This window comes from Cinclus cinclus, chromosome 16 (assembly GCF_963662255.1).
Source record: "Cinclus cinclus chromosome 16, bCinCin1.1, whole genome shotgun sequence".
Classification (NCBI taxonomy): Eukaryota; Metazoa; Chordata; class Aves; order Passeriformes; family Cinclidae; genus Cinclus; species Cinclus cinclus.
The window spans coordinates 11,141,837-11,169,763 of NC_085061.1; the positions used below are offsets into that span (position 1 = coordinate 11,141,837).

At 47.2% G+C, this 27,927-nt stretch overlaps 1 protein-coding gene across 4 annotated transcripts in view; it reads right to left on the bottom strand.

Moving 5' to 3' along the window:
* Window positions 1-358: 358 nt before the first annotated feature.
* The window catches only part of PIGQ (phosphatidylinositol glycan anchor biosynthesis class Q), a 34,005-nt gene continuing 6,436 nt past the window's right edge, over window positions 359-27,927 (bottom strand). For 2 of the 4 annotated variants that reach the window (XM_062503233.1, XM_062503235.1), the window contains exons 3-12: window positions 24,758-24,889; window positions 23,083-23,203; window positions 16,873-16,999; window positions 15,560-15,713; window positions 12,861-12,972; window positions 10,780-10,860; window positions 9,702-9,816; window positions 5,606-5,667; window positions 5,093-5,286; window positions 1,303-1,335 (exon numbers count right to left, since the gene is read on the bottom strand). In XM_062503233.1, coding sequence (XP_062359217.1) covers window position 1,335; window positions 5,093-5,286; window positions 5,606-5,667; window positions 9,702-9,816; window positions 10,780-10,860; window positions 12,861-12,972; window positions 15,560-15,713; window positions 16,873-16,999; window positions 23,083-23,203; window positions 24,758-24,889 — 1,099 coding nt within the window. In that variant the 3' untranslated portion in view covers window positions 1,303-1,334. Of the gene's footprint in view, window positions 1,336-2,203; window positions 2,284-5,092; window positions 5,287-5,605; window positions 5,668-9,701; window positions 9,817-10,779; window positions 10,861-12,860; window positions 12,973-15,559; window positions 15,714-16,872; window positions 17,000-23,082; window positions 23,204-24,757; window positions 24,890-27,927 lie in introns of all 4 variants that reach the window. The other 2 variants (XM_062503234.1, XM_062503231.1) reach the window with 2 other exon arrangements.

Below are 27,927 nucleotides of genomic sequence, written 5' to 3' on the forward strand. Positions count from 1 at the left end.
GCAGGGAGGGCACGATCCTTCTTTTCTGTGACAGCTGCCAGCACATGGATGAGACACAGGGCTGGGGTAGGAAACTCTGACCCTGTCCGTGGGTATGCTGACTGAAGGCTCCTAAAGCCCCAGGGCACCTTGGCTGCTAAAGCCCACTGGAATAAATACAGAGGCAGCCATGCAGAGAAGGGCTGGGCACTGCAGCCACAGCATCTCCTCTTCCTCCTCCCTGTTTGGTTCCTTGGCCAGCCAGAGCAAAAGGGGCAGGATCCAGCACAGCCCTCACCTGCCAGTGCAAAAAGTAGGGTACAGTGACAATGACTCCTTGTTTGAGCTGGGGCAGAGGAACGAGCAGAGCTGGAGGAAATGTATTTTGGGTAAGGACTGTATTTAAATTTGATACAACTACAGCATGGTCAGTGAGACATCACCCTCCAGTGCACAGGCACCCTTTCCAAGAGAGAGGATAGGAGGCACATCAAAATGAGACCAGGACATGGAAAGCCAAAGCACTGATGCACTTTGGAAATGTATCCAAAGCAAAAAACTCCCCTAAGAGAAATCACAGAATCATGATACAACAGTCTGTGCTTCTGGGCTCCCAGCCTCACTCTTTCAACACCTCTGGTGCTGCAGTGAGGGTGAGTTCAAGCCCTCCTCAAAAAAAAATTAATAAATATCCCATGAACTCAGACACCCAGCTGTTCAGTTTTCAGTGCAGGACTCCATGAACTGATTCTCCACATGGTTTTGATCAGCTGGCTTGAAGGCTGAAGCATAAAAAGTCCAAAACACACTCTGGCTGAAGGCACCACAGCATTGTGGCTATGAAGCACCTGAGGGGCTGCTTTGCTATGGCCCTGTGAGCTGACGTGGAAGGAGAAATTTATCACCAAAACAGTTGGAAGCTGCTTCCTCCACGACATTGAGAGCTGGTTTCATGAGGCACTGATGAGTTTTAACCTTTTGCTTCCAAAATAATCATTAGCATAATATACAAACACAGTGTAAGGGAAGAGAAAGTTGAAAGATAATGTTTAAAAATACTTGCCTTTAAAAATTCAGTGCTTCCTATGTTGCCAAAATCCATTTAAAGGGATGGAGCAGTTACTGGCTCTGAGCAGCCTTTGGTCCCAAAGCATAGGAGTTGGTATGTTTTTCAGGCCAGATTCCTAAGTTCTTTCACTGTCTTTAGTTCTGCTTGTCTCCTTTGTGTTTCCAAGGATAGATGAGCTCCCCAAGGAACAGTTTCTTGCAGAGAGATGCCCAGGAGTCCCTGGGATAGCAGCTGTAGGTGGGCAGTCTGTATGTCTGGACCACACCTCTGTAGGAGAGGGGGTTGATCTGTGTGGAGAAAGAGGGACAGCAGCAAGGGAAGTATCAGAACTGCTCCTCACACAGCAACAGAATCTCTCCCTGGCTTGCTAAGGCTGTTTATCCTTCTCCAGTATCCCCCAACATTAACAAATTGAGCTTGTCAAGGGGTGTTACCAGAATCATTCCCAAGCAGAGCAGCCGACAAGCACCAGCATGAGAGCTGGGGGAATGAGAGGGGCGTATATTACACACTGGAGTGGAGGGGACGGTGGCTGGAGAGACAGCAGACAGCAACAAAATCACAGAGGCATGGAATTTTTTCATTTGGAAAAGACCTTTAAGATCACTGAGTCCAACCCTTAACCCAGCACTGTCAAAGCCACCACTAACCCGTGTCCCCAAGTGCCACATCCGCACAGCTTTTGAACATCTCCAGGAATGGTGACTCCACCACTGCCCTAAGCAGCTGTGCCAGCATCTCACCACCTTTCCAGTGAAGAAATGTTTCCTAATACCTAATTTAAACCTACATCTAGTACTGCACTAAGGATGCACTGGGACTCCAGGAACTCCTCTGGAATAGGCCAGTTTAGCTGTACCTGTCACAATCCCTCAGCCCACAGCTGTGTGTTAAGTTAAACCTGGTGTCACCTGAAACCACCCAGTGGAACCAAGTCCCAGCATGACAGGATCACACCACAGAGCTCCTCATTACCATTTTCAATGAAGTCTCCTTGGGCTGAGTTAATCTTTTTAAATTTGACTTCAACCACCACCCCAAGTCTGTGCCTACAAAAGTTCTGACCATGGTCCCCAGTTGCTGCATTGACCTTTTGAAGACAGGGATGTGAACAGACACATTAACTGTACAATGGGTGACAGAAGCATGTCAGACCTTGGAAATGCTCACCCACTGAAACATTCAGGACAGGGAGACAGGTGAAGTCCACAGGATGGATCCAGTGTGGCCAAGACCTGATGCATGAAAAGGATGCACAGCACAATCTCCAAGAAGATGGCACAGAAATGATGGGGCTCAGAGCACACACCATTAGAGATGCACAAGGGTGGGGACTTACAGAGGCAGGGAAAGCTTGGCCAGTGGAGAGAAATGGAAGGACATCCCTCTCTAGTAGAAGGGTTCAGCTCTGCTGGAACCCAACAAGCAGCTCTGGGAAAGGAGACTGTAATTCACAGCATAGAATCCAGCCACAAAAGGAAAGAGAGACAGCAAAACCCATGCAAAGAATCACTACTTGGTCAAAACTGAATATTTTTTTGTCCACTAAAAAGCATCTGAGTTTCTGGGTGTTTGCCTGTGCTACCAGCTTGCTTTAGCCGCCTGGAGCTCATGGAGTGGTGAGGGATGAACCCCCAGTGCCTACAGAGATGGAGCTCTTAGAAAGCGGGGTTGAGCTAAGAGTTCATTAGAATTAATCCTGGAGATCTTTGTCAAATTAATTTCAAAGTACAAGATTGTTCAAGCAGAAGAGGGAAATGCCTGAATACAGAAGCATCCATAGGAAGTTTCAGAAAAATGCACGGCAGCTGCTTGCAGGGAAAATTATAAGAAAAGAATGAACAGGGAAAAAAAGAAAAGGCCAAAGAAACCTGTCTCCAGAACTAACAGTCATAAAGCCCAAGAAACTATTTCTGCCCATTTCCTCAGCTGTAGGCAAAGCAAAGTGTCTTAAGTGCAAACATGTTGGAGGAGGAGGACAGGAACTGCTGCTCTACCAGGGAGAGACAGCATGTGCCCCTTTCACTATCAGCTGTGTGGGCTGGAAGGTCTGCACACATTTCTTGTGGAGGACCATCCCTGGCCAGAGTGCTGATAGCCAGGGGTAACACTGCCCACTGCAATACCTGGGCTTTTTATACCCAGAGCAATTCACATCCCTGCCTCTCCTGTTACAAATGGAAGCAAACAGGCAAAACTCATTATTAGTGAAGAGGCAGTATTTGTTACCCTTATGAAAGTTCTGTAGGTCAAAGCTGTAATACACCCTGCTAGAATATCCATCCTAATGGAGCTGCTCCCTTTTCCCTTCCTCTGTTACTTAACCCTTTCCAAAGCAATTGCTGGAGAAGACAAGACTTTCAGCAGAAGGTACATGAATGGATCAAACTCATCATGTCCTAGAATCTCAGAATCTCAGACTGTTTGGTTTGGAAGGAACCTTAAAGCCCATCTTGTTCCACCCCTGCCATGGGCAGGAACTCCTTCCACCATCCCAGGCTGCTCCAAGCCACATCCAGCCTGGCCTTGGACACTGCCAGGGATCAGGGGCAGCCACAGCTTCTCTAGGCACCCTGTGCCAGGGCCTCCCCACCTTCAAAGGGAAGAATTTTTTCCTAATATCTACTCCAGACCTGCCCTCCTTCATCTTAAAGCCACTTTTCTCCCTAGGTTATTGGTTCAGTTGAGCCACACTGCCAAAAATATTTCTTCTTGTGCAGCTAAAGAAATCACTTTAAACACTAATGAAAACACTGACCTATGTAAGACTTCCTGAAGAACATTAAGTAACATTTGGAATGGAAATATCATCCCTCATCCTCTGCCCCCCTCTAGGGTCTGGACTTTGCATTCCAGAGACACTATCTTAAAAATCAAAAATAATCCCTTGGCTGAACCAGGAGCTGGTTGGGAATGCTCAAAGCCAGCATTATTGATTTCTAATCCATTACCAGTGCCCCACAGGACAGCTGCAATTAATTTGGGCATAGGTGCACACATCCAGCCTGACTTCCACCAGGCAGTGCTCCAAGAGGGCTTCCACAGAGAGAGGGGCAAAGCCACTGCAGATTCTCAAGACACATCAACATGTACAATAAATAAGAACTTCATTTTTAAAAAAGATTTTTTAGATTACCCTCTCCAAAGTCCTATCAGAAAGTATGATATTCAGCAGGATTTCTGACACAAGCCCATTTTTCATTTCCACCAGCACAAAGGGAACAAAAAAGTCCCTTTTCTGACTGCTCATTATTATTGGAACAGAAGGCTGGGACAGACATCTACTGCAACACTTCCACCTCTTGAGGTGATGACTTGTGCTGTACTCCAGATAGAAATGGATCTTCCTGCAGTGGTCCAAGGAAAATTCATCACAGTCATATGATTCACTGCCTCTGCTCTGTAAGTCGTGGTCTTTTCCCTCCATCCACCTCATCTCTCACACACACTGATGCCAAAGCCTCTGCTCAGCAGCTCCTGTGCCTCATCTCTGGTGTCTGGTTTCCTTTTTCTGGAATCTCCTGGCCACGGAGGATGAAAGATTTTGGTTCTTACACCACTATCCTACTGAAGGGCAGGAGCTGGGAAGACAGCTTGCTTAGAGAATGCTAGTTTTGCCCTAGAAGACATCTGTAGAAGGGATTCCCTCTGGAATTGCTACTAGCTGTTTTGCTGGTTCCCTGTTAGTCTGACTTTTGCTGAAATAGGGTGGGACTGGTGATGGAAAAAGCAAAAGGGCTGGGAAGCTGCAGTTAAATCCTTCCCACATACTCCCCCAGTGTCCAAGTGCTTTTGTAAGTGCTATACACTACTGGCAGCCTCTCCTCTTTACGATGCAGAGAGCAAGAAAAGCTGCCCTGGGACATGGCTGTGTTCCTGCTGGGCCAGGAGATGGAAATTTCATTCCTGAAAGTGTAAGCAGAACTTCCCTGCTCCCAACACCTCATTTCTTTTCAGAAGATAATTTCCTTTAGTATCTTTGATGCCAGAGTGTGGGAATGGGGGGTTACAAAAGCACAGGTAAGCTTTGCCCATACCCCTCACCAGGGCAACTCAGGAAAAAAGCAGGAAGCCCTTTCCTCTCTCATCTTGCCCCAGGCTCTCGTCCTGCTGGCCTCATGGAGCAGCCAAGGTTTTCCAACACCTCTTGAGGGGAAGAGCTCTTCCTGCTGTTTCATTTTGGATGGTTTAACTGCCTTCTTTTGCTTCTCCCAGTGTTCAGCAATTATCACATGAAGCTGCATAGAGCCAGGAGGTGATAATGGCATGAGGTCTTAATCCCAGAAGAAACACAGCTCTGCATTTCTCCTACCTCCCCTTCTTCCACGTTTCACTTCACACCATCCAGGGCACTGCATTTTCTCCAAACACAGGACACAAGCAGAGCATCAAAAAGCACAGAAAGCAGCAGCCAGCCATAGCAACATGAGATTATTTCCCTTGTTTCAGCATTTTACAGCTGATAATTTTGAAGTGGAGCCCTTCAGTGGGAGCAGCACAGATGGACTGGGGTCACTCCACGGGAAGGAACTGTCATGGAAGGCACAGGGGCCTTACCTGCATAAGGAGCCGCAGAGGTTTTCCATCCTGCTGCTCAAGGACTCTGAACTTCACTCCAGCTGCAAAGACACAAAACAAGGAAAGCAAACCCATGATGGGATTGTTGGGGTGTCCTGTGCAGGGCCAGGAGGTGGACTTGATGATCCCTGTGGTCCTTTCCCACTCAGGATATTCCATGGTTCGATGCCTGGAACAGATATTTGCTGCCCAGTGCTGTTTGTGGGCTGAGACCTGATTCCCTAGAAATTGTCTTCAACCTTTCTGGATTTGGGAATATTTCTCATTTTCAACAGGAAGCACGGATTGTCTATACAGTGCTTTAAGACTAATGACACAGCTCCATTAAAAGTAACCCCTCACATACAACTTAAACACTCAGTCCTAGAGCAAACACAAACCCTAGAAATCAGCCATCCAGACCTGAGGATGACAGAGGGACTGGAAAAACCTTCCACTTTTCCCAAACTTCTATCACAATGGGAACTCCATCTTAGCAGCAGGCTAATTTGTGCTTTAATTTGTGCTCATGTGGACACATGTGCAAATCTGTCCCACTTTTAGGCTGAGGGAGGGAAGTGGCTGACCTGGAGGCATTAAAACATTTCAAAGCAATCCCTGTCCATTAATCCCAGCATCCACACGTTTTTAACAGGCTGACCCCATCAAACCTGCCACGTTCCTATTTCCTCTTGGATTTGCCTCATTGCCAATACTGTAATGATAAATAGGAAAGATTTTGGATTCCGAGGGTGACACAGTGCACACACAGATTTAATACAATGTTTCAAAGGTAACAGCTTGGACCAGACAGGCATTTTTCTTACACAGATGTCAAATTAATTCAGAGAAATAAAATCATCAATCCATCTCTTGAAACCTGTTCCAGCCAAGCGTGCCCTGTTAATCTTTCCTGCAGGAAAGAAGATGAGAAAAGGAAGACTAAGGCACAGATCAAACACTGACAGGAGCACAAGCAGAAATAAAACTCTTCACCATTGCAAGTGTAAGTGCTATTGCTGCAGTATCTCTATGACTCTTGCACACTGAAAAACTAAAATGTTTTCTCTTTTTCCTCAAGCTTTGAATTAATTAAAATCATACAGTTCACTCCTGGGATACAACACTTCTCTCTAGCACACAGCTCTGGTATAAACTCTCTCCCCAAATAATAAACCTTTTTCTGTCCTGGACAGGAGGGATTTATTTGCATTTTGCTGGATTATATTGACAGAGGGGCTTCCCCAGTGGCTTGAAATAGATGTTTCAGTACCCTGGGCCTCAACAAGCAAATGTGCTGGATGACCAAAGTGCTCAACATGATTCACAGAGCTTTGGCTATGAGGAAGTGTCTAAGACATTCCAGGAACTACTTTTCTGGCAGACTTTGTCAGAGAGAGGCAGAAACAAGCAGGCACTGAAGGTTCAGATATGTGCTCGAGCACTCTGGAACAGGAACAGTCCATTACCCCAGCAAATGCTGGTTCTGTAGGTTCTGGCCACACACCTCCCTTCTGAAGCTGCAAGCCAACACTTTCTCAACTAGATTATTTAATTGTTCAAGAGTCTTAAATTTCTAAGAAAACAGGAGCACAAAAAGGCTATAAATTCATTTTAGAATGACCTGCAGATGACTGCAGTGCTCAGGACTCTGAGCAGTTCCCTTCTCACAGGAAGACCAGGAAGGCTCAGGCTCCAGCAGATCACTCCAGCACAGAACTATTCTGTGACTTCCAGCCAACTCCAGAGTTCAGGGGTCTGCTTTTCCTGCACAAAGGCATCAGCAATGGCACAGGAGAGGTCAGGGCATGAGCTCATCTGTTTTGTTTCACATGACAGCACACTCAAGCGAGGGCACTGCTGGTTTGTACTCCAGCAATTGTGGCAGGTCCTACAGAACTATGACAAAACCTGTCCCAGCGTTTCCACTGTGAATATTGGGAAAGGGAAGTACAGGAAAAACCTGTAAAGACCTGGCCTCTTCACAATCAAACAATGCTGGTAACCAGTGTGTGGGCAGGCTGAGAGCCCTGAAACCCCTGCTATTCCTTTTCTCATGCCGTGAATCTACATTCCAACCAAGGTGGCACCCCTTGAGCTGTCACTGGGTGCACACAACTCTTGCACAGAGGACATCAGCTGTGATCTAGATTAAAAAAAGGCTTTTTGAAGTCATAAATATTTCACTTTGGATGTGTGGAAATTAAAAATGCCTTTAGTTTTTGGTGTGTGCATGGATCATTCACCTACCCCTGGTCTGGGCTCCATCAGTGGAGTATTTTGTCAATTCAGACATTGAGTCAAAGAACTTGGAGGCCACATGCCACAACTGAACTGAGTTGAACTCATCCTCCTTCCTACCAGCAAAAACTATCCATTCATGTTGGTAGAACCATCTTGGTGATGCCTGTAAAATCAGCTGCCCTAACACCTGCCAGAGGATGTCTTCTCCAAGTTCTGAGTCTGACAAAGGAGACAGCACCTCAGCAGTGAGGACATCATGTGATGCGTACTCTCTGAAGTCCTTTGGATTGGATTAAACTGCTCCATCTGTTCCTGTTGCCATGCCATTGTTTTGTGCTGGGGTAGGAACACAGGCTGCAGAAATACTCAGAGATGCCTCTTCCTCTCACAGACACCAGGGCACTGCAGTGCCAGTTAAGGAACTCAGCTGAGAAGTCAATGCCCTGCTTGGGTGGGGGATTGTTTGCTGAAGCAGAGATCTGACTGAACAGGAATGAGGAGAAGTAACCTGTGGTCTTACATAACCTAAAGGAATTCATGGTCTTAAACTTCTCAGTCTCACCAAGGTTTCCTCCTGCCCTACATCCTGCTCATTACTAGGTCAGTTTTCTTCAGCAGCATCTCCTGTTCTCCAAAGACAGCCCTGAAGGATTTAAGACACTTCTGCCAGGAAATTCTTAGGAACCTGCTGAAGGCTCCTATGGAAAAGCAACAGAGTTGGTAACACAGTTCAGCTCTACCTTCCCAAAACTGAGCCTGGCAGCGCTCCAGCAGACAAAGCTGCTGAGGTTGCCTCGAGCTTCCTCTGCCTTTGATGACTGGCCTTGATTTACTGATGATCAAGCTCCTTCTTCTATGCTAAATTCCTGCTGCACACTCTTTAAAAGGATGGGAGATAATAATTTAGATGTGCTTGACTGTAACTAGATCAACCATAGTTGTGATCAGTCAAAAGCATTCCAAAATGAGTCCTTACTCTAGTGCCAGCCACGGTTTATGGTTACCCAAAGTGGAAAAACAATGACTGGCTTCAAAATGGGGACAGATTAGTCTCAAAAATGGAATGATTATCTGAACTCTGTCCAGAGCTTTGAAATTCATCCAAACACCTCAGGTCAGGGCTTCAGTCAGTCAAAGTCAGCATAGAACTGAAAGACCTCCATTGATTTGCAAGCACTGTAGATCCAGCCCTTTGGAACAGCTGATAATGCAAATATTTTTGTGATTTGGCTTGTTTCAGAGCCCAAAGACCCATGGTTATGAGCTTGTTTCACAGAATCATTGAATATCTTGATTTGGAAGGGGCAAGGATCATCCAGTCCAGCCCCTGTCCCTGCAGAGACACCCCAACAGTCCCACCCTGGGCATCCCTGGCAGTGCTGTCCAAACATTCCTGGAGCTCTGGCAGCCTCAGGGCTGTGCCCATTCCCTGGGGAGCCTGGACAGTGCCAGCACCCTCTGAGGGAAGAACCTTTCCTGATATCCAGCCTGACCCCTCCTTGATACAGCTCTATATCCTGTTTGACTCACAGAAGTTTTACCTGACCTGGTAGTCTAAAACTGGAATAAAAGATGACCTAATTTATATGGTGCTTGTTTAGATGCCATTTTTAGTGGCCAAAGGCTTTCTAAAGGTACTCCTGATTCTGCTTCAGGTTCAGATTTCTTTCCATTGACATCTTCATCCTGCTCCTTGCAGGAACAGGTTCACAGTAGGGACACCTGCACAACTCGAGCTTTGGGTTCTTCTACCCCCACTGTATCCTCAACTCAGGAGTGACCCAGTGCACCAAAATCAAGCACATAATGCAAAATGCTTGAAGCGCTGCAGGGGCAGAGCTGAGGGACTCACCTGCAAGCCTGTAGGATCTGCAGAGGCGAAGGATGAGGGAATAAAGAGGCAGGGAGTCAATCAGGTCCACCAGCAAGTGTATGAGGCCCTGCACAATCACCACCAGCAACCGGAGCTACAAAAACCAGTTTAACAGAACATCTCAGGAAACAGGAGATGAAACACTTGCAAATTCCTGAGCTGAGCTGGGATCTAACACTGCTGTGTGCTAAGCTAAAGCCTCCCAAAGTGGGTGTGATGTCTGGAAGTGCTGAACATCCAGACCCTGTGTGAGGCTCCTCAGCAGTCTGTTTTTAAGGGGTAACTGGAACGAATCCCCTACAGCTGGAGATGCTGTGACTAGCAAGGACACAAGAACTATTTCAACAGCCACAGTTGAAAAGGAAGCCCAAACTCTCCCACTTTGAGTCAACTCCATCACTGTGTACCAGTGAATATAAATTTTCCTCTCCAACAGTGAGCTGCAACAGCTCATTTCAGCCTGAAAAAACCCCACATAGAGTTTAAGCAAGAGCAGAGCAGGCAGAAATGAGCTTCCTGCTCTGTGTTTTCTGTCCCTGACTAAAGGACTTCCTTTTGTCACACTGCAGTTATTTTTTGCTGCCAATCTCATCTGAAAAGAGAGGGCTCAAAAAAGATGCTGAAAGTATGTGATGGCCACTGTCTGGAAAATTTGGCTCCGGGCAGATCACGGAGAGGACTTGTCATATTGGGGGAAGAAAAGAAAAATAATGAAGTTCCAGCCTCTGAGGAAAGCTTGACTGAAAACATTTAATACAACAAGTTAATTCCCTGAAAAAAAAAAAAAGTTCTGGATCAGACTAGAGAAGCCATCACTGCAGATGTGGATGGAAACATAAAAAAACATCTTCTGAGGGAAAAGAGGGGAACAGTTTGTCCTGCTGGTGAGGATTTGCTGGGAATTCCCTTAGGAAAAACACAAACATGAGTTGTGAGAGAATCCTTCCTAAGACACCCACATTTTTATTTTCTTTATGGATGACCATAAATGTCTAGGAAGCCATTTTTTGCTACCTCAGAAAAGAGTGTTTGACTTGTTTCAAGGGTTAAATCTTACCAGGGTGAACACCAAATAATACAGTGCAGTTGTAGGCAGGAGGAACAGCAGGATTGTGAACAGCAAAGTGCCAATAAACAACTAGGAAAAAAGGAAACACAGTCATGAACAGAGCAATGGCAAAATAAAATACATTACAAATAAAAAGTAGGAGGCTCTGAGGAAATGGAAGTTTGCAGGACTCCTTAATGTGTTTTTATCTTGCCTATGTGAATAATGCTGTTACCTTGGATATTTTCAGTATTTCTTCTCTCCCTGGGCCTTCTTCAAAACTCCTTATTATGGGAATACATTTGGAAAGATAAATAAAAGCTGGATCCTGACAGCAATTTTCCTTTACAGACAACATTCAGTATTTCTCATTTCAGGCCTGCGTCCTTAGGAAACAAACTTACGTGATCTGGCATTTTTTTCACTCTGTCCCCAAAAGTTTTAGAGCCATTGATCAGATTTTACCAGAAAAATGTGGAAAAGAACAAAGAAGTGGTAATTTGAATGGGAATTCTGGAAAGAATTGAGAAGTACTTTTGTTCATCCTTGTTTTAGCAATACAGGCACTTGGTGCAAACTTGACAGAATTTGGGTGATAAACATTCCCCAAGGCAGCAAGTGGTTGAGCTGTCCAGCCACAGGATTTCTGCCTCTTGCTTATTGGGAAGGTGGGAGAGACAAAGAAACTGGAGTCAGGGAGCAATATTTAAAGGATGCAGGAGAAAAATCCCTAAGGAAGCAGGTGTCATTAGCTCCAGTGCCCACAGAAAAAGTTATTTTTATTCTGGGCCAGCCCAGTTGGCATAGGTCTAAATAATTCCAAGTGGAAGAAATTCAGATTTATACCGAACAGGGACCTGACTCTTCTATTTCCAGTCACCACTTCCAGAACAGAGAAGCCACAGGCATGTAGGGCACTGCAACCTCTGCAAAAAGGGACCATGGCTGAGGGATATCAAGAAAGAAAACAACCCAGCAGCCATGGCACCGAGGTGGATCAGCATCATAGCTTTTGGGACGTAACCAGGAGTAGATCACAACCCAACACTCTCCTCACAGCAGTTGTTTCTCCCTTCTCCTGTCACTCCACTGCCGTTGTTTAAACCTCCAAAAGTCTTTTAAGGTCTGCTTTGAATGGCCCTTCCTACCCAGCCAGTGACACAATTCCCACTGGTCTCCAGACCAGCAGGATGAAGCCTGAAGTGCCAAACCAATTCTCATCAAAGTACACAGGGAGTGAGCCCTGATGCAAACCTGGCACAGAGGCTTTTAATCACCAAAGAAAGAGAAAAACAGCTCTCAGCTGTGGTGCAAGAAGCATAAGGTTATCTGTTGTAATAGAGAGAGGTGCCGACCCTTCAAGTTTCCAAATATTATTGTATTACTTCAGTGATGTTTGCAGCTGCTGGCCTGGAGCAGTTCAGGCTCTGCTGGATTTTTGCGTGGCATTTCAGAAATTAAAAGAAGAGCTTATAGCACTTCACAAAAAACTCTGCCTGAGTGAGAGTGTGTGGGCCAAGCTCCAGCACAACGTGAATGAAATGGGGCCTTTTAATAGAAACGCTGCCACGGCTGTTACTGTGGCAACACTGCTGGGCACCACATTTCCAACTGCCTCCATCCCTCCCCCATTCCGAGAGCTGCCAGCATCTGCAGCACCCACCACAGCCCACTGGGTGCCTGGCAGGTGCTCAGGGCAACTCTGCACTGGCCAGAATTTGGCCCTCTGAGCAAGGGAAGGGGTGCTGGAGGGCAGGACAAGGGCAAGGGCAAAAGGAAGGGGAAGAGAAGGGATGCTGGAGAGCAGGGATAGGGTGCAGGGAATGGAAGTGGTATAGGGAAGAGAAGGGCTGCTGCAGGTAAGGAAGGGGTGTTGGAGGGCAGGGAAGGAGTGCAGGGCAATGAAGGGGTGCTGCAGAACAGTCAAGCAGTGTTGTGAGGCAGCAGAAGAGCCATGGGCTCAGTGTCAAGGTATGTCCTTGTTCTGGGAACCACAAAGGCTCCTGTGTGTGTGTTCCCAGTATCAGAGCAGGACAGGAGGGCATCGCCAAGGACAGTGCCCTGGGGTGTCCCCAGGGCTGTGGCTCTACCTGGTCCAGGTCATAGGAGCAGGAATCCACCCGCTGCCGCAGCACATTCCACTTCTTCCCCCGGAACAGGCGCCACAGAGAGGACAGGCCGTAGATCTTCAGGCAGTAGAGCCTGAGCAAAAAGAAGACTCTGCAGCACAGCTGGCAGCTCCCAGCTCCAGCACCACCCAGCTGTCACCAGCACAGCCACACACCCACTCGACCACCTGCAGAACTAGGGCTGCCAAAAGAAATCCACTGGGAATGATGCAGATAAAGACTCATAGCTCAGTCAACCCTATCTGGGCTGGCCCCTGGCATGGGGGCTACTGCAGCCAGCTCTGGGCCACTGGAGGGCAATGGCCAGGCCGTGCCCTGGAGATGCAGCACTCACCAGCCTCATGGCAACACCTTCCCTGAAGCAAAAGGGTGGGGAGGCCCTGGCACAGGGTGCCCAGAGAAGCTGTGGCTGCCCCTGGATCCCTGGAAGTGTCCAAGGCCAGGCTGGACAGGGCTTGGAGCAACCTGGGATAGTGGGAGGTGTCCCTGCCCCTGGCAGGGGCTGGAATGAGATGAGCTTGAAGGCCCCTTCCAACCCAAACTCTTCCATGATTCTACAGAAAGAACCAGCAATCCTATTTCCTCAAGCTCACCTGTGTCTCCTCAGTTCAGATCTGTCCCTTCCCCTTCCTTCACACCCTTCCAGACAGGGCTGGCCAAGGTCTTACCCCACATCTGAGCCAATGAACTGCAATTGAGCCTCTGCAGCAGAGACACAAAGGAGAGGAGTGGAGCCCTTGCAGTTTCTCTAGTAACCCACAGCTCCAAAAATCCTTAAGAATGGGAAGAGACCAGCAAAATGCCTGGTGGCCCCTACTGCACCCCTTCCTTAGGCTTTCAGAACCTGGTGCTATGAGACTTGGAGCTTATGACAACAGTGAGGGAAATTTGGGGTGACAAGGGGTAGAAAACAGACACCTCTTCATGGAATAACATCAAGGAAGAAAGAGCTCTTGGGACAGAGAGGAGGCATAAAGTGCCCTGGGCAGCAGTGCCAACATACAGGGATATAAAGGAAGGATACATGGTCAATGAGTGGGGCACAACAGAGTCTGAGAAAGCCTGAGATAAAAAACTCAGTCTGGCAAACCAGGCTAGCTAAGGTGTTGAGGCTGCTCAGATTTCACAGCAGCAATGTGAAAGCAGAGGCAAGGAGTCTCATCCAAGAGAAGAATCTGGTTTGAGGAACACCAGCTGCTTCAAGGAATTGGCAGTGTGCCTCCAGACTGGCAGGCACAGCTTGGTGCACTAATTCCTAGGCAGGAGGCAGCCCAGGACAACTCCTCCAGGTTCTGACACACACACGCCCATAGCTCTGACTAAGGTCACGCTCTCCCTGCACCTCCTGACATGACACCCAGTGGGTGTTGCTGGAGTGGCACCTGCCCCACCTGCCCTTCTGCCTGCACACACATGCCTGCCCTCATTTCACTCTGTGGTTTGCTCCAGAAGGAGATCTCAGGCTTCACCAGCACCTGAAACAGCAAATTGTTTCTCCTGCCAGCTGCAGGAATTCAAGGGGCTGTGGTAGCTGTGGGTGACTGCTGACTCTTCCTGGCTCTCCATGGGAACAGCACACAGCTCTTTGTACTTCTGACAAATACGAGACAGGTAGGCTGGTTCCTTGCAGCTCTGGGGAAGAGCTATCAGCTGACAAAATACTTTTCCTGCCTCCTACTACCACTCTGCACAACTGGGATGAGCAAGGCCATTCCTCACAGACCAACACAGAAATTCCAGTGATTAGAGATGTTGGGAAGAGACCTTCCACTCCTGACATTACTGATCCTGGGTGTAAGACCTATGCTCACTACAGACCCAGCTCATAAATCAGGTCTCAGTATTTCAAACCATTCCCTAAACTACCCATATCTAAAGATTTACTGTTTCTTGTGTTGTTTGCTATGTAAAGTCTGAGGAGAGATGATGGCCATTCTGTACTTTATAAGGCAAAAGGTTCTTTATCTCTTGTATCCCATCTCCCTGACAAGCACATCCTGTGGCCTGTGGGACTCCTTGGTGCAGCACAAGTTAGAGGAGAGCAGGAACAGAGCACAGTGATGGGCACCTGTTGTGCAGGAGCCCCAGCATGCCCCAGTTGTGCCCCAAAGCCCCCTGCACTCCCTCTACTCATTCTGAGCCTCTGCCCAGCTCTCAGGCCATGGGACCCTCCAGACAATGACACCAGGATAGTGTCACAGACCCCCTGTGCAAAAAACCCCAAACCTGTGCTCCACAGTGCAGGCAAGTACCTCTGAAGCAGGGCGGACACAGGGGTTTGGGGGCTTCTTAAAAACTACAGGGGCTCCCCTCTCCTCCTACTCTTCTCCAAGTTCCCCTCCAAATCTCTAGCAGGGTGCGATGGAGGAGAGTACTGTGGGGTTGAATCAAAGGGATGGGGTAAGCTGCTTTCTTGTCCTCTGCCTGTCATGTAGTTTCATTTTTCCAGGTCACTACCATGACAGATAAATATGTAAATGCAGGAGAAATGAAAGATGGGTTGTTTGTACTACTGTGGCCATCATTTCTACAGGCTTAAACGACTGCAAGAAATTAATTGAAGGTTAAACTGTGAATTTAGGAGAGCTACACCAGGACTAAATGCTTCATCGCAGCCTGAGGGGTTTCCAAACAAAGCCCAGAGAGGGAGGGGGACTCACCTGGCCCCGTAGACATAGAAGCAGTAGATGTGGAAGGTCAGGAGCGCGATGATGTCGGAAAGGATGCAGAGAGCCACGGTCAGGCCCAGACAGGCTGAGAGCCCCACGTACCACAGGATCATCTCAATGAAGGGGGACAGCAGGTGGATGTAGCCTGGTGGACATGGCAGAGGGTGAGTGCTCGTCTGGGTCATCTCCCTCTTGACCCTCTCAAAAGGCTGATTCCCCTCACCCTACAATACTGCTCCAGAAATCAGAGCCATGAAAACATGGAAGTGAAGCTGGAAAACTCCTTTAGATGCCATCTTCTCTCTTTAGGAGGGCTGACAAAAACTCTCTTTCTGCCCAAGTTTCTGCCCCAAGGTGGAGCAGCACTGGGAGGATGGGGAGGAGTGTGCATAGCTTGAACACAGCAGTCACCTTTCTCCACATGGGATTTCATGGAATTAGCTTGGCATGGTTCGGGTTGCAAGGAACCTTAAAGATCATTTAGTGCCAACCCCCTGCCACAGGCAGGACACCTTCTACCAGATCAGGTTGTTCCAATCCCTATCCAATCTGGCCTTGAACACTTCCAGGGATGTAACATTTGATTTTCTTCATTTATGTCCAGGTTCTTAAGTACATTTTTAACTGCACACATCAACCTTTACTGCAACCATTCCTGTTTTTCTGCTCTTACCACAAAAGCCACCTCATATAGCTTTTGTAAAATAAAGCAGTGTGGACAAACAGTCTCTTCCATCACCAAAGTGGGGCAAAGTCACAGAAACAAGACCATACTTGACTGGTGAGCAAAGTAAATCAGTAAAGTAACTGTGGAGTTCATGTTCATCATGACTACTCCTCCATCAAGGATAACAGGAGTGTGTTATTTCAATGCAGAACCTGAAATAACAAAACTGCACTAAGCTGAAGTTGGTGATAGGACAGAGCTGGCATTTGTATCCCTGCACATTTCTCATCCTTATCCCAAGAGCTGCCTCTCACATGGCAAAGACAATGAAACCCTACAAAAGATCTTACAGCAGTGCCTTCCCTTGGACACTCACCACCAGTGATACCAAGGAACTAAGCCTCAGCAGGATCTGCACTCCTTGCAGAGCATCAATACCAGCACTTCATTTAATATGCATGAATTCCTTATGTGGGAATCCAACTTTGGCTTCAGTTCCCACAGCAGGAAGACTCCCAGACAAGTCTCTACTTGCAGAAGTGCATTTTGATTCATTACTCACCTCTAGGCAAACATTAAACACTCAGAGGGAAGAGATGAAAAAAGGGAGGCTGGAAAGTTAAACAATTTCACTTACTGATCCAAAGATGGATGTGATAAAGGAAGAAGCGGCCCAAAACTTGATCCAAGGCTCTGTTCATTTTCAGTCCAGCTGGTGCTCCCATCAGCCACTGGAGCAGGTCCTGCAGCTCTTCAGCCACATGCTGCAAACACAAGGAAGCCAGACCATGGAGAGAAAAGACTGCAATCACATTGAACAGGGCCAGTACACTGTAACTCCTGCCCCCTCAAGTATTCTACCACAGCCTTCAAACCAATGGGAAAAAATCCAAACAATTGCTTTACAGACAACTACCTAAATCAGAAATGAACTTTTATTAACTCCTTACTGATTCAAAAACAACAGCTGAGAGGAACCTGAACTGCTTCGGTGGTCTCTGTGCTGGGAATATGGAACTGTGCCACTTCTGACCACCTCTGGAAGGCTTGCACAGTGGGATTTCGTGGGGTAATGTGGGTTATGGAAATAGATGGCAAATGCTGGTGCACAAATTCACTTCTGGGGACAGTCAGGTAAAAAGTCAGAGCTGAGTTTGGGGAAGGCTGTCAGGATTTTAAAAGGGGGGAAGACGGCAGTGCACTAATGGCAAAAAAAGAGCGAATTTTTATAAACAATCTGTATTTGTTTAGAGCAAGGTACAAAACACAGTTATATAAATGTATTTCGAGCAAATCTCTCTTGATATTTCATGGTGTGCTAGGCAATAGCCCTGATGCTGTCTATCACTCTCTGCAGGCTCCATGGACAGGTACTCATGGCATCCCAGCAACAAAGCAGCCTTGGAACTAAGGGAAAACACTAATGGAGCCCCTCCCCCATCACTGAATCAGAAAATCATTATGGTTAGAAAAGCCCTCTAACATCATCAAGTCTTACGAACCTTATACTGCCAGGTGCACCCTAACTTACATCCCCAAGTGCCTCATCCACATGGCTTTTGAACACTTCCTGTGACTCCACCAGTGCCCTGGGCACCCTGTTCCAATGCCTGACCACGTTCTTTACAAAGGAATTTTCCCAACAGCCAATTTAAACCTCCCCTGCTGCAACTTGAAGCTGCTTTCTCTTGTCTTGTCCTCTCTACAATCCACTACTCCACACTCCTCTTGCAGCTGGGTGATTTTTCTCCTCAGAACATCCACCTGCCCTGCTCCTCTGAACTGAAACCATTACTGAGCTCCAGTTACCAAGCTCTGAACTGAGGGAGCTGATAACCTTCAGCAAACAGGTGGGGAAAATACCTGGAAGAAGAGACCTCTTACACTGTCCCACATGGACAGAGACTGTGAGAAAAAGCTCTCATTTTCAAAAAAATTCCACTTACAGCCCATGGAAGTGAAAGGGCACTGAAAACTGCCCACATGTAGAACCACCAAGCCCCATTCCCATACAGCTAATGCACTGTAGCCTACTTGCTTTATCATTCACATGTATAATTTCCCTAAGGAAAAAATATTTCCAAAGAATGATTCAATTTTCTTTATTAACCAACAGATCCTGGCAAAATGAGTTTGTAAACATTTACTTTTAGTGCCATGGCAAAAAATAATGGTTCCATTTCCAACTTCTCCAAAAGGCTTGCCTTTCTATCTCCTGCCTTTTTCCTCTGTCTCACTGTAAGTCAGGACTGATTGGATCCCATGGAGCTCACCTCTTTGGCTGAGAAGTGTTTGCTGTTTTATAAATAGACTGGTTTTAATATTTAAAGCATTGGATTAGTAACTTAGAAAAAGCATTTGGGGATTTCAATGAAATATTTAAATGTTTGAAAGCAGTCCTTCAGCAAGGCTGGGTTTTAGCAGTATTTCTGGAGGCTGCCAGTCCCAGAGGTGCTGCTAAACCCTGGCAGGGGCACGTAGCCCTGGGAAGGGGCCCTACCTTGCTGTTATTTAGCTGGGCAAGGCATCTCAAAACAGAGTACTGAAGCATAACCTTGCAGGTTGTTTTCCAGGCAGATATTTTAGGACTGATCAATAGCAAGTAGAATCAGGAAAGGTGACTGTGAGTCTGATTCTCCTCCTGCAGTCATGAATACTGAATGTGGGCATATTAATAAATCAGATACAGTGGCTTGGAAGTGTTTCATAACAGGGTGCTGGGACATGACCAAACTGAAGAGAGACTGGAGCTAACAAGGATTAGATGAGCTCACTATGGAAATATTCTCTTCACTGTCATGCTCTTCTTCCCAGTTTCCATGTGCAGAGGACTAATGCTGATGTGAAATGGATGGAGAACACACAGGGCACCGTGATGCTCCAGGGAAGGGAACAGAGCTGGGGAAGGATTTTGGAGCACCAGGAGAGGCTGAGGGAGCTGGGAAAAGGGCTCAGCCTGGAGAAAAGGAGGCTCAGGGGGAACCTTCTGGCTCTGCACAACTCCCTGACAGGAGGGGACAGCCGGGTGGGGTCGGGCTCTGCTCCCAGGGAACAGGGACACGACAAGGAGAAACAGCCTCAAGCTGCACCAGCAGAGGTTTAGGTTGGATGCTGGGAAGATTCCCTCACTGAAAGGGTGGTCAGGCACTGGCACAGTGCACTGTGCACAGTGCCTGAGGCAGAGGTGGAGTCACTGTCCTTGGGGGAACTTGGGGACAGGGCTTAGTGGTGAACACAGCAGTGCTGGGCTCATGGTTGGACTTGGTGACCCTAAAGGTCTTTTCCAGCTTTAAGGGTTCTATCTGGAGCATGTCAGAGCATGCAGAGCCAAAGCTCTCCCTGTCAGACACACCTGCCCTGTTGCAGGTGTCTTATTGCAGGTGTCTGGGGCTCTAAGATACACTTTTTAATAAATTAACAACTAAAAATATTTTTCAGGAAGTGTTCTCTCTGCTTGCTTTGTTTATGGATCAGTGGAACAAGACTGAGTAGGAACATACGTCCAATTATCTCCAAGTCCCAGTAAAGCTTTTCGCAGGCACAATCTATGATAAATATGTAACTGTTTCAAATACATTGCAACTCAGGAAAAAGAGACAGGGCAAGGATAAAAGAGATGAAGGAAAAAAAGGAGATGGTTTATAAGCAGTTCTGTTTAAAGCTAGTGCAGAGCTTTGAGTCAGGTATTTCTGAAAGAAGGCTGATTTGTGGAAGGCAAAAGCAAGGACAACAATTGGGAAGCCTGGTGGGATCAAGAGGAGGAGGAAGGTAGGAGTTGTGAGGGCACCTACAGAGAGAAGATTATTCAAGTTTTCCATTTTTGGATTTGAAAGCCTGCTTCAAAAAATCAGTTCTTCCTAACAGCTCCTTGCCAGTTACTCCCTGGGTGTCTGTGAATCACATCTGCTTCACTGAGTGACAAAGGCAACTTGTTATTACAGCCAGCACAGCACAGTTCACCACGCTGGTAAAGTGGGAGCTGCACTCAGTGATGTCTTGTGCAGCATCAACAATTGCCACCCAAGTGCTGATTTGAGATCCATTTTATCAGAGGATGACAAGGGATGGCCAGGGGACACAGCCTGCACTCCTGGCAGCAGGCTGAGCTTGTGACTCTGGTAATGCTGAGAGACAAAATAACCCACCTTCCTTCCAGAGAGATTTGGTTGGAAAAAACCCGAGCACTGTATCTAGGCACACAGCTGGGATTTTGTCAATGTTAAAATCAATCAATCAAACCAATAAGGTTATGTGTTATATAAGGGTAGCCTGTCAATATGAAAATCAATAAGGTTAAAGTGAGGTTATGTATATAGCCTTATTATACATAATAATCTTATTATAATAGCAATGTAGAGCTGGAAGGGACCCATCAGGATCATCCAGTCCAGCCCCTGTCCCTGCACAGACACCCCAACAATCCCACCCTGTGCATCCCTGGCAGCGCTGTCCAAACACTCCTGGAGCTCTGGCAGCCTCGGGGCCGTGCCCATTCCCTGGGGAGCCTGGACAGTGCCAGCACCCTCTGGGGCAAATGAGATATCCAATACTCTGTTTACCAACAGACACAGAGGTGTAGGGTCAATGCTATCAGCATATCTGGGCACAGCTCAAAGCAGAAGAGTGTTAGGGAAGGAACAGGAACTCTCTGCACACAGGGAATGCTGAGTTACTCAACTTGGCAACACACAAGCACTTGAGAAAGCCCAGTGATGGGAATAATGCAGACCAGATGGACACTCAGCAACAGAGAGGAAACCTACTGCTGAATGGCTGAGGGGAGATTTTGCTGTCATACTGGAAAAGAAGTGGTGCTGGCTTGCACACCACATGCTGAAGTCATTGGTATATTTTGGGATCACTCAGATCTGCATTTTTTAAGGCCTGCACATAATGCATATAAATCAATGCCCAGCAAAGGGAGTAAAAAAAGACTCCAAATAATTTTATGTCCACAATCTCATATGCCTGAAAGAATAAAGTAAGGGTGGAAAAAAAGAAGAGTTTTGAGTGTCCTGAACTGATAAGCCTGGAAAAACAGGGAAGAAAGGCACTGACTGGCTATCAGCCCCTCCAGACATGGAGGAGTCAGCACTTCCAGGAAGGAAAGCAAACAGCTCCTGGTAATAGCCAGGGAACAGAGTCCACACATGGAGGAGATATGGTGAAGAAGATAGCTGTCACTGTGGTGCAAAAGCTGAGTGACAGATGAGCTAAACTACTGAAAGGGGAACAAACAAGCAACCCTCACAAGAAAGCCTGTCCAGGACAGGTGCTGGGGGTGGACACACCTTGAGCATAGAGAGCGTCCATCTGCCAAAGACACTGGGCAGATGGAATCCCTCCCAAAGCCACCTGTGCAACCAGGAATGCAGCCAAAGCTACTTCCCTGCACACTTGTTAGAAAAGCAGATTTCTGAGAGCTGGGCACTTCTGCTAATCCCAAGGGAAAGCTGTAGAGAACTTAAACTTCTCCAGCTGAAATAGCTGTAAGGGAAAAGATGCAGGAATAAGACTTAGAAGAATACTTGCAGTGTATAGCTCAAACACAGGAGCAAGTGTCCTGCAACAAATGTGGTTCTTCCTACCCACCACCGCTGCTGAGCAGTGTCTACAACAAACATGCTGTCCTTAAAAGTTTGACTATGAAAGATAAGAAAACCAGCAATAATCCTGATCCACAGCTATGCTGGACACTCCATACATGCTTTCTGAAAAGTCCAGCATGTACAAGAATGATCAGAGACCTTGCAATAATTAAGGAGTTAGAGATGGACCAAGAAGATCATCGTCAAGGGAAATGTGAGCTCTTCCCAGGAAATGCAGCCTAAGTAGGAAAAATAAACCACTGCTGGAATTCTCTGATCAAAATCAAATTCTTCCCAACCAAGAAGCTGGAGAAAGAGAGGAGAGACTACATTCTCCAGCTGCTAGAAAGAAACCAATGGAAAGAAATTAAAGAAAAGTGGGCAGAGAAAGGATTAGGCTCTGCAGCTGCATGGCAGGGCCCAAAATTGGCTGCACATGTATTCCCAAGACACAGAAGCTTTTAAAACAGAGCTGACCTCAGATTAGTGGTCTGGTCTTCAGCCTCTGAAGTACATTATATGTTCCTTACTGCCACTAAACAGATATACTGGAGCTCTGCACCTAAAATGAACCACCAGAAGAGCAGGACAGTGTGAGTCATACTCGCTATCCGTGAATTTCTGCTGATGTTGAGGGATCTCAGTGGGCAAGAGGAGCTATATTTAAGAAAATCACAAGACACAGCAAGTTCTCCTAGTTTAGCATCCATACCCCAGAGCTCTTCGGCAGGATTTCAGGTGTTTGTACCCTGACCAGCAAAGCCTTTGGACTTCCCCACAAAACTCCTTTACAAGCACAGATGCACTGTTTATCATGTTTGACTTTCCAGCAATTTATCAGATTCAACCCAGGTTACAGCTTTTTTTTTCACCACAAACAACCCATATAGCAAAACTTGAGAACACTTGCTGTTAACTCCAGAAAAAAATAAAAGCACTGTGGCTCCATAACCACCCAACCTGCAGCTGCAGAGCTCTGTCCAAGCCATAATTGTTCCTTTAGAAGCTGGAGGAGCCCTCCCATAAACACCTAATTACTATTCACAGCACATGCAAAGCAGAGCAGAGTTTCTTTTGAGCAGCCCCAACAGGCTTGATTTGAAGATTTCAGTGTCCTTGAGGAGACTTAATTTGCATGACTTCAGACAGATCTCTCTGAAACCCTTGAGTGTGAGGCATTGCCTCCTTATAACCAACGCAGGCAGGAGCTGGGCAGTGCCCAGAGCAGGTAAAAGGGGATCAGATCTGGCCAGACTTACGTCAGCCACAGGGATGAGAGTGTCAGCAAGGTGACCAATGCGGTTCTTCCTGTACAGCCACGACATCAGAAGTATCCCCAGGGCCACATCAATCAGCAGAGACACAAAGATGTTGGCTTTCCTGCAGACAGGGTAGAGAGAAACAGAGTTAGAAAAAAAAGAAAGGACAGCGTTTAATGTTTCAATGACAGTTGTTGGCTTTGCTTATGTAGCACCTTTAATGTCCCAGGGACACCAGGACAACACACTGAAGAGGAACAATTTTGCAATCTTTTCACTTCCACTGGTGTGCTGCTCCTTCTGTAGACAAGCACAGGACAGGTTTGTTCAGCCTGGTGAAGGGAAGACTGAGGGGACACCCCACAGCTGTTTACAGCTTCCTCCTGAGCAGTAGCTCTGATCTGCAACCAGGGACAGGACCCAAAGGAACGACTGGAGCCGTGCCAGGGGAGGTTTAGGTGGGATATCAGGGAAAGGCTCTGCCCCCAGAGGGTGCTGGGCACTGCCCAGGCTCCCCAGGGAAAGGACATGGCCCCAAGGCTGCCAGAACTCCAGGAATGTTTGGACAGCACTGCCAGGGATGGGATTGTTGGGGTGCAGGGGGCCTGTGCAGGGCCAGGAGCTGGACTCATGATTCTTGTGGGTCCCTTCCCACTCAGGATATTCTGTGATTCCATGATTCTAAACTCAGAGCCACTCAGAGCCTGCCACACCACAAAACCTTTCTCAGTGAGGAGCAAAGAGGGGATTGAAGCTCCAAAGAGGAATGTTAGACAGGAAGGTTTATACATGCTCAGGGGGGGATTTACCACTTACCAGTACCAAGGGCACGAGCACTTGGTGCATGCACACTGAGATCAGGTGGCTTTCCCAGACAAGGCAATAAATAATAGTTTTGGGTTCATACACAAACACAGAAGGGCTACTGAGCTGCCCTTTCCTGCTACAGTTTCTGAACGGAATTCCATGATGTGAGTTCTTCAGGAAATCAGACTCAACAATCAGTTACTTTTGGTCTTCAAATCTGCTAATCTATTTTAAGTGCTCCCTGGGAGTCTATTACTGCAGGATCAGAGAACCACAGAACAAGACTGGCTGTGGAAGAGCCGTAGGGCATCCAATATCTGTCTCAGATCTCTGCTCTGTTCCTCTCACTGTGCTGCATATTTGCTTTTTCTCTTACACTTTGTTATTGTTCTAACAGTGCAAGTGGAGTCTCTAGTCTGCAGTTTCCCACAAAAAGCTTCCCCAAAAGAGTGAAAGAGAGGAGCATTTAAACCTTTCTGCTCTTATGGAAAGTGCCACTCAACACTGATGGAGGGTCATGGTAGACAGCAGCACGTGAAAGCAATGAGCCTGCAGAAGCAGTGAAAACAGAGCCCTCACACATGGGTGCAGTACAAGTTTTTGGGGTGCAATATCCCAGCTGCCTTTCCTGAGCCAGGGAAAAAGTCAGGTATCTGGCAAAAAGGTATAATTAACATATAAAGACACAAATATATATGCATATGAATACAATGCAGAGTAAAGATGTGCAAAGTAGCAGGGAGTAGTGGAATATGATAGGGTGCAGTGAGGACCCAGTGCTGTCCAGGCATGGGATCCATGGTTTGGGTTCCCCCAGAGGAGACAGGAATAGAGCCAAGACACACCTAACTTTACATGTACTCCATACCTCATCAGCTGATTTTGGTTTTGAGCCTTCTTACTGCTGCTGATGACCTGGAGGTGCTGCAGGCGATGTCTCAGCTGCTCACAAGTTGAGAGTTTGCTCCACAAGAAAGACAAAGGCCAAAACTTCAGCATCCTGCAGAAACACATGGGAATGTCTCCTCTTGCCTTTGCCATGCAGCAGGCAGGCCAACATCCAACATCCATTCAAAACAGTCAGTGTTAAGTTAATGTTGTGCAACCAGAGCTGGTGATTAGATGGTAATGACTCTCCGAAAGGTTAACAGAATTAAGGCAGCCTTGCCAGACCCAGACATGTAGTCAACCCAAGCTCTCATTTGCACACTGTCAAACCACATCTCACTCGTCCAAGGAAGCCACAAGGCAATCCTTATTCCAACTTCTGCTTTTGGATACATCACTGGGCTTGCAAAATGCTCCCATCTCCAGGAGAGAAGACTCAAGTTGTGTTCAGTGCAACAATACAACACAGTGTAACTGCTACACAAACCCCAGTGTTACTCATCAAAGATCATGCAATGGTTTGGGTTGGAAGGGACCCTCAAGCTCATCTCATTCCATCCTCTGCCATGTCCAGGGACACCTTCCACTGTCCCAGGCTGCTCCAAGTCCTGTCCAACCTGGCCTTGGACATTGCCAGCGATCCAGGGGCAGCCACAGCTTCTCTGGGCATCCTGTGCCAGGGCCTCCCCATCCTCCCAGGGAACAATTCCTTCCCAGTATCCCATCCATCCCTGCCCTCTGCCAGTGGGAAGCCATTCCCCCTTGTCCTTTCCCTCCATGTCTTGTCCCAGCTCTCTCTCCAGCTCTCCTGGAGCCCCTTTAGGCCCTGGAAGGGGCTTTGAAGTTCCCCCAGAGCCTTCGCCTCTCCAGGTAAACACACTCAGCTCTCCCAGCCTGGCTCCAGAGCCAAGGTCATCACAAGCCTTTGTGTGATGTGAGCCTGGTATAACAAACAGCTGTGCCCTCCATGCAGTCCCTTCCCCCACTCCCCTTTTCTTTTTCCTTTCATTTGATCCTCTTCTTTTTTTTTTTCCTTTATTACTTCCAAATTCCTTTTTCAGGGTCTTCACTTCTACCTCCTCTCCACCGCCTTGCAGTGACCAGCATTATGTAGACAACACAACATTTAGCATTTAATTAGGTTTCAAAGTTAACATCCACATTAGGCTTGTAGGGGAGGAAATGGTCACAATGTTCTTATGACTCAGAAGAAAAGCACTAAATGATGCTTAATTATTTTGGGGAGTTACTTTTATTACCACACAACCTATAAAGCAAGAATAGTTGGTGATTTGTGCAGGCTGAAGTGACACAGTACTGGGTGCAGGCTGGTCACAGAAACCACAGCAATACATGGCATCAGGTTTGGTTTGGGAGATAAATTCTGATGTGGACATAATTTGGATCACTTCTCTCCTGTACACAGCCAGTGCAGTTGTTGCACTGTTTTCACAGTGTTTCACTGGTTTTTACTACAGGTCAAGGAACCCACGGTCACTTTTAGTCACTTCACCTACCCTCCTGCGCTGCTTTGGTACGGTCTTTCAGGTTACATTCATTTCACACACTCCCATTATTCCTTATACCCTGCTTCACCTTGGAAATTGCACAGCTGCTTGGATCATTACTGAGCATGGCCTGCAGATGGATGTCCCTGCAAACTGCGTGCCTTCCACAGATTTCACCCAGAGCATGCCAGCCCGTGCCCAGCAGCAGATGCCTTCAGGACTGGCCAGGATGGGCACACTAGGGTGCCCACTGCTATTTATACAATTCACACCAATCACAAGGGCATGGTTCCTCCAAACCCTGCTCAGTTCCCTGGGGCTGCTGTCCCCTTCCTGCCTGCATCCTCCTGAGCCCTTTGAACCCCACTTCGTGCACAATTTGTCAGCTTAAGGACCCGAGTGTTGAAGTCCGCCCCCCTTCCCCTTCCCTCCCCATTCAAATTTCAGACACATTGGGTTTGAAACACACGCAGTGTACTGTGAATCATTCTTAATTTGAGGTCTCCAAGTTACTCAGCTCTGCGCTACAGCCTCCCACCTTGGAGACAAATGAATGCACTGTTCCTCAGCTGACTTGGCAGGAGGGAGCTGAGGCGGTGGAGAAAAGAGCACCATGCAGGGGAGGGACAGGGGGGTAACTGCTCTGGCCACTGATCACACACACCTGGGATCACAGATTCACCAAGACACAAGAGAAGAGGAGTTTTCCCTTCCAATTATGCTTCAGCTCAGTGGTTGCAAACTGTAGTGTGGCAAAACTTGACTAGAACACATGATATGTAAAGAAGGGGAAGGAGAATGCTCTACCTGTGGGATTATGTACAGATGGCTGAAGGTGAAGAATTATGGGTCAAACACCAGCTGCCAGACCCTGTCAGCTCAGGCAGAAAGCAGCAGCTCTGGGGCCCTGTGCTACACTACACACTCACAGGGTGATAGGATAGTCCCATCTTCTCTCAGCAGTGGGTGCCTCTGACCATCCGTGGCTGCTCCTCAAGCTGGAGGCAGCCATCCCCTGGGTCACCCCCAGTCTGACACCCCTAAACAAGGGGAAGGACAGGCTGCTGTTGGGGAATGTCTTGCACAAGTGGGAATGATTCCCAAAGCAGTCTCATTCCCAGAGCACCACAACATTTTGCAGCCTGCAGTGGTTCAGCTCCTCATCTGGACACTGTGGGCCAAAAACACATCAGAGGGATGTCCTTATCTTGCCACAACTGACTCCATTTTCACTCACTACCACAAGCAAAACCTCTATTCCACTCACATACTCTCTTTGGAAAGGAAATACATACACATATAGAAATAAAAATACAAACATAGTGCAAAAAGCTCAATAGAGCAGCTGCAAGATGTGCTATGGGAACTCTCTGTGAGGACTGAGGAAAGAAGCAAAAAAATATTCCTTGTGTGGTCTCCTACCCCTTTGCACATCGACTGTGCATTGCCAGAAATACTCCCACTTGTTTACCACACAGTATACAGAACAATTTTCAGAGCTTAAATGGAAAACCAGCCAGATAAAAAAAACCCAAGAAAAATCCAGTGACGTTGTGTCATTGCATTATTTAACCAGCAGGAGATCTTTGGGGTATTTCCGAATACATGGAATTTTAGCACAAAATTAACATAGCCTCCATGA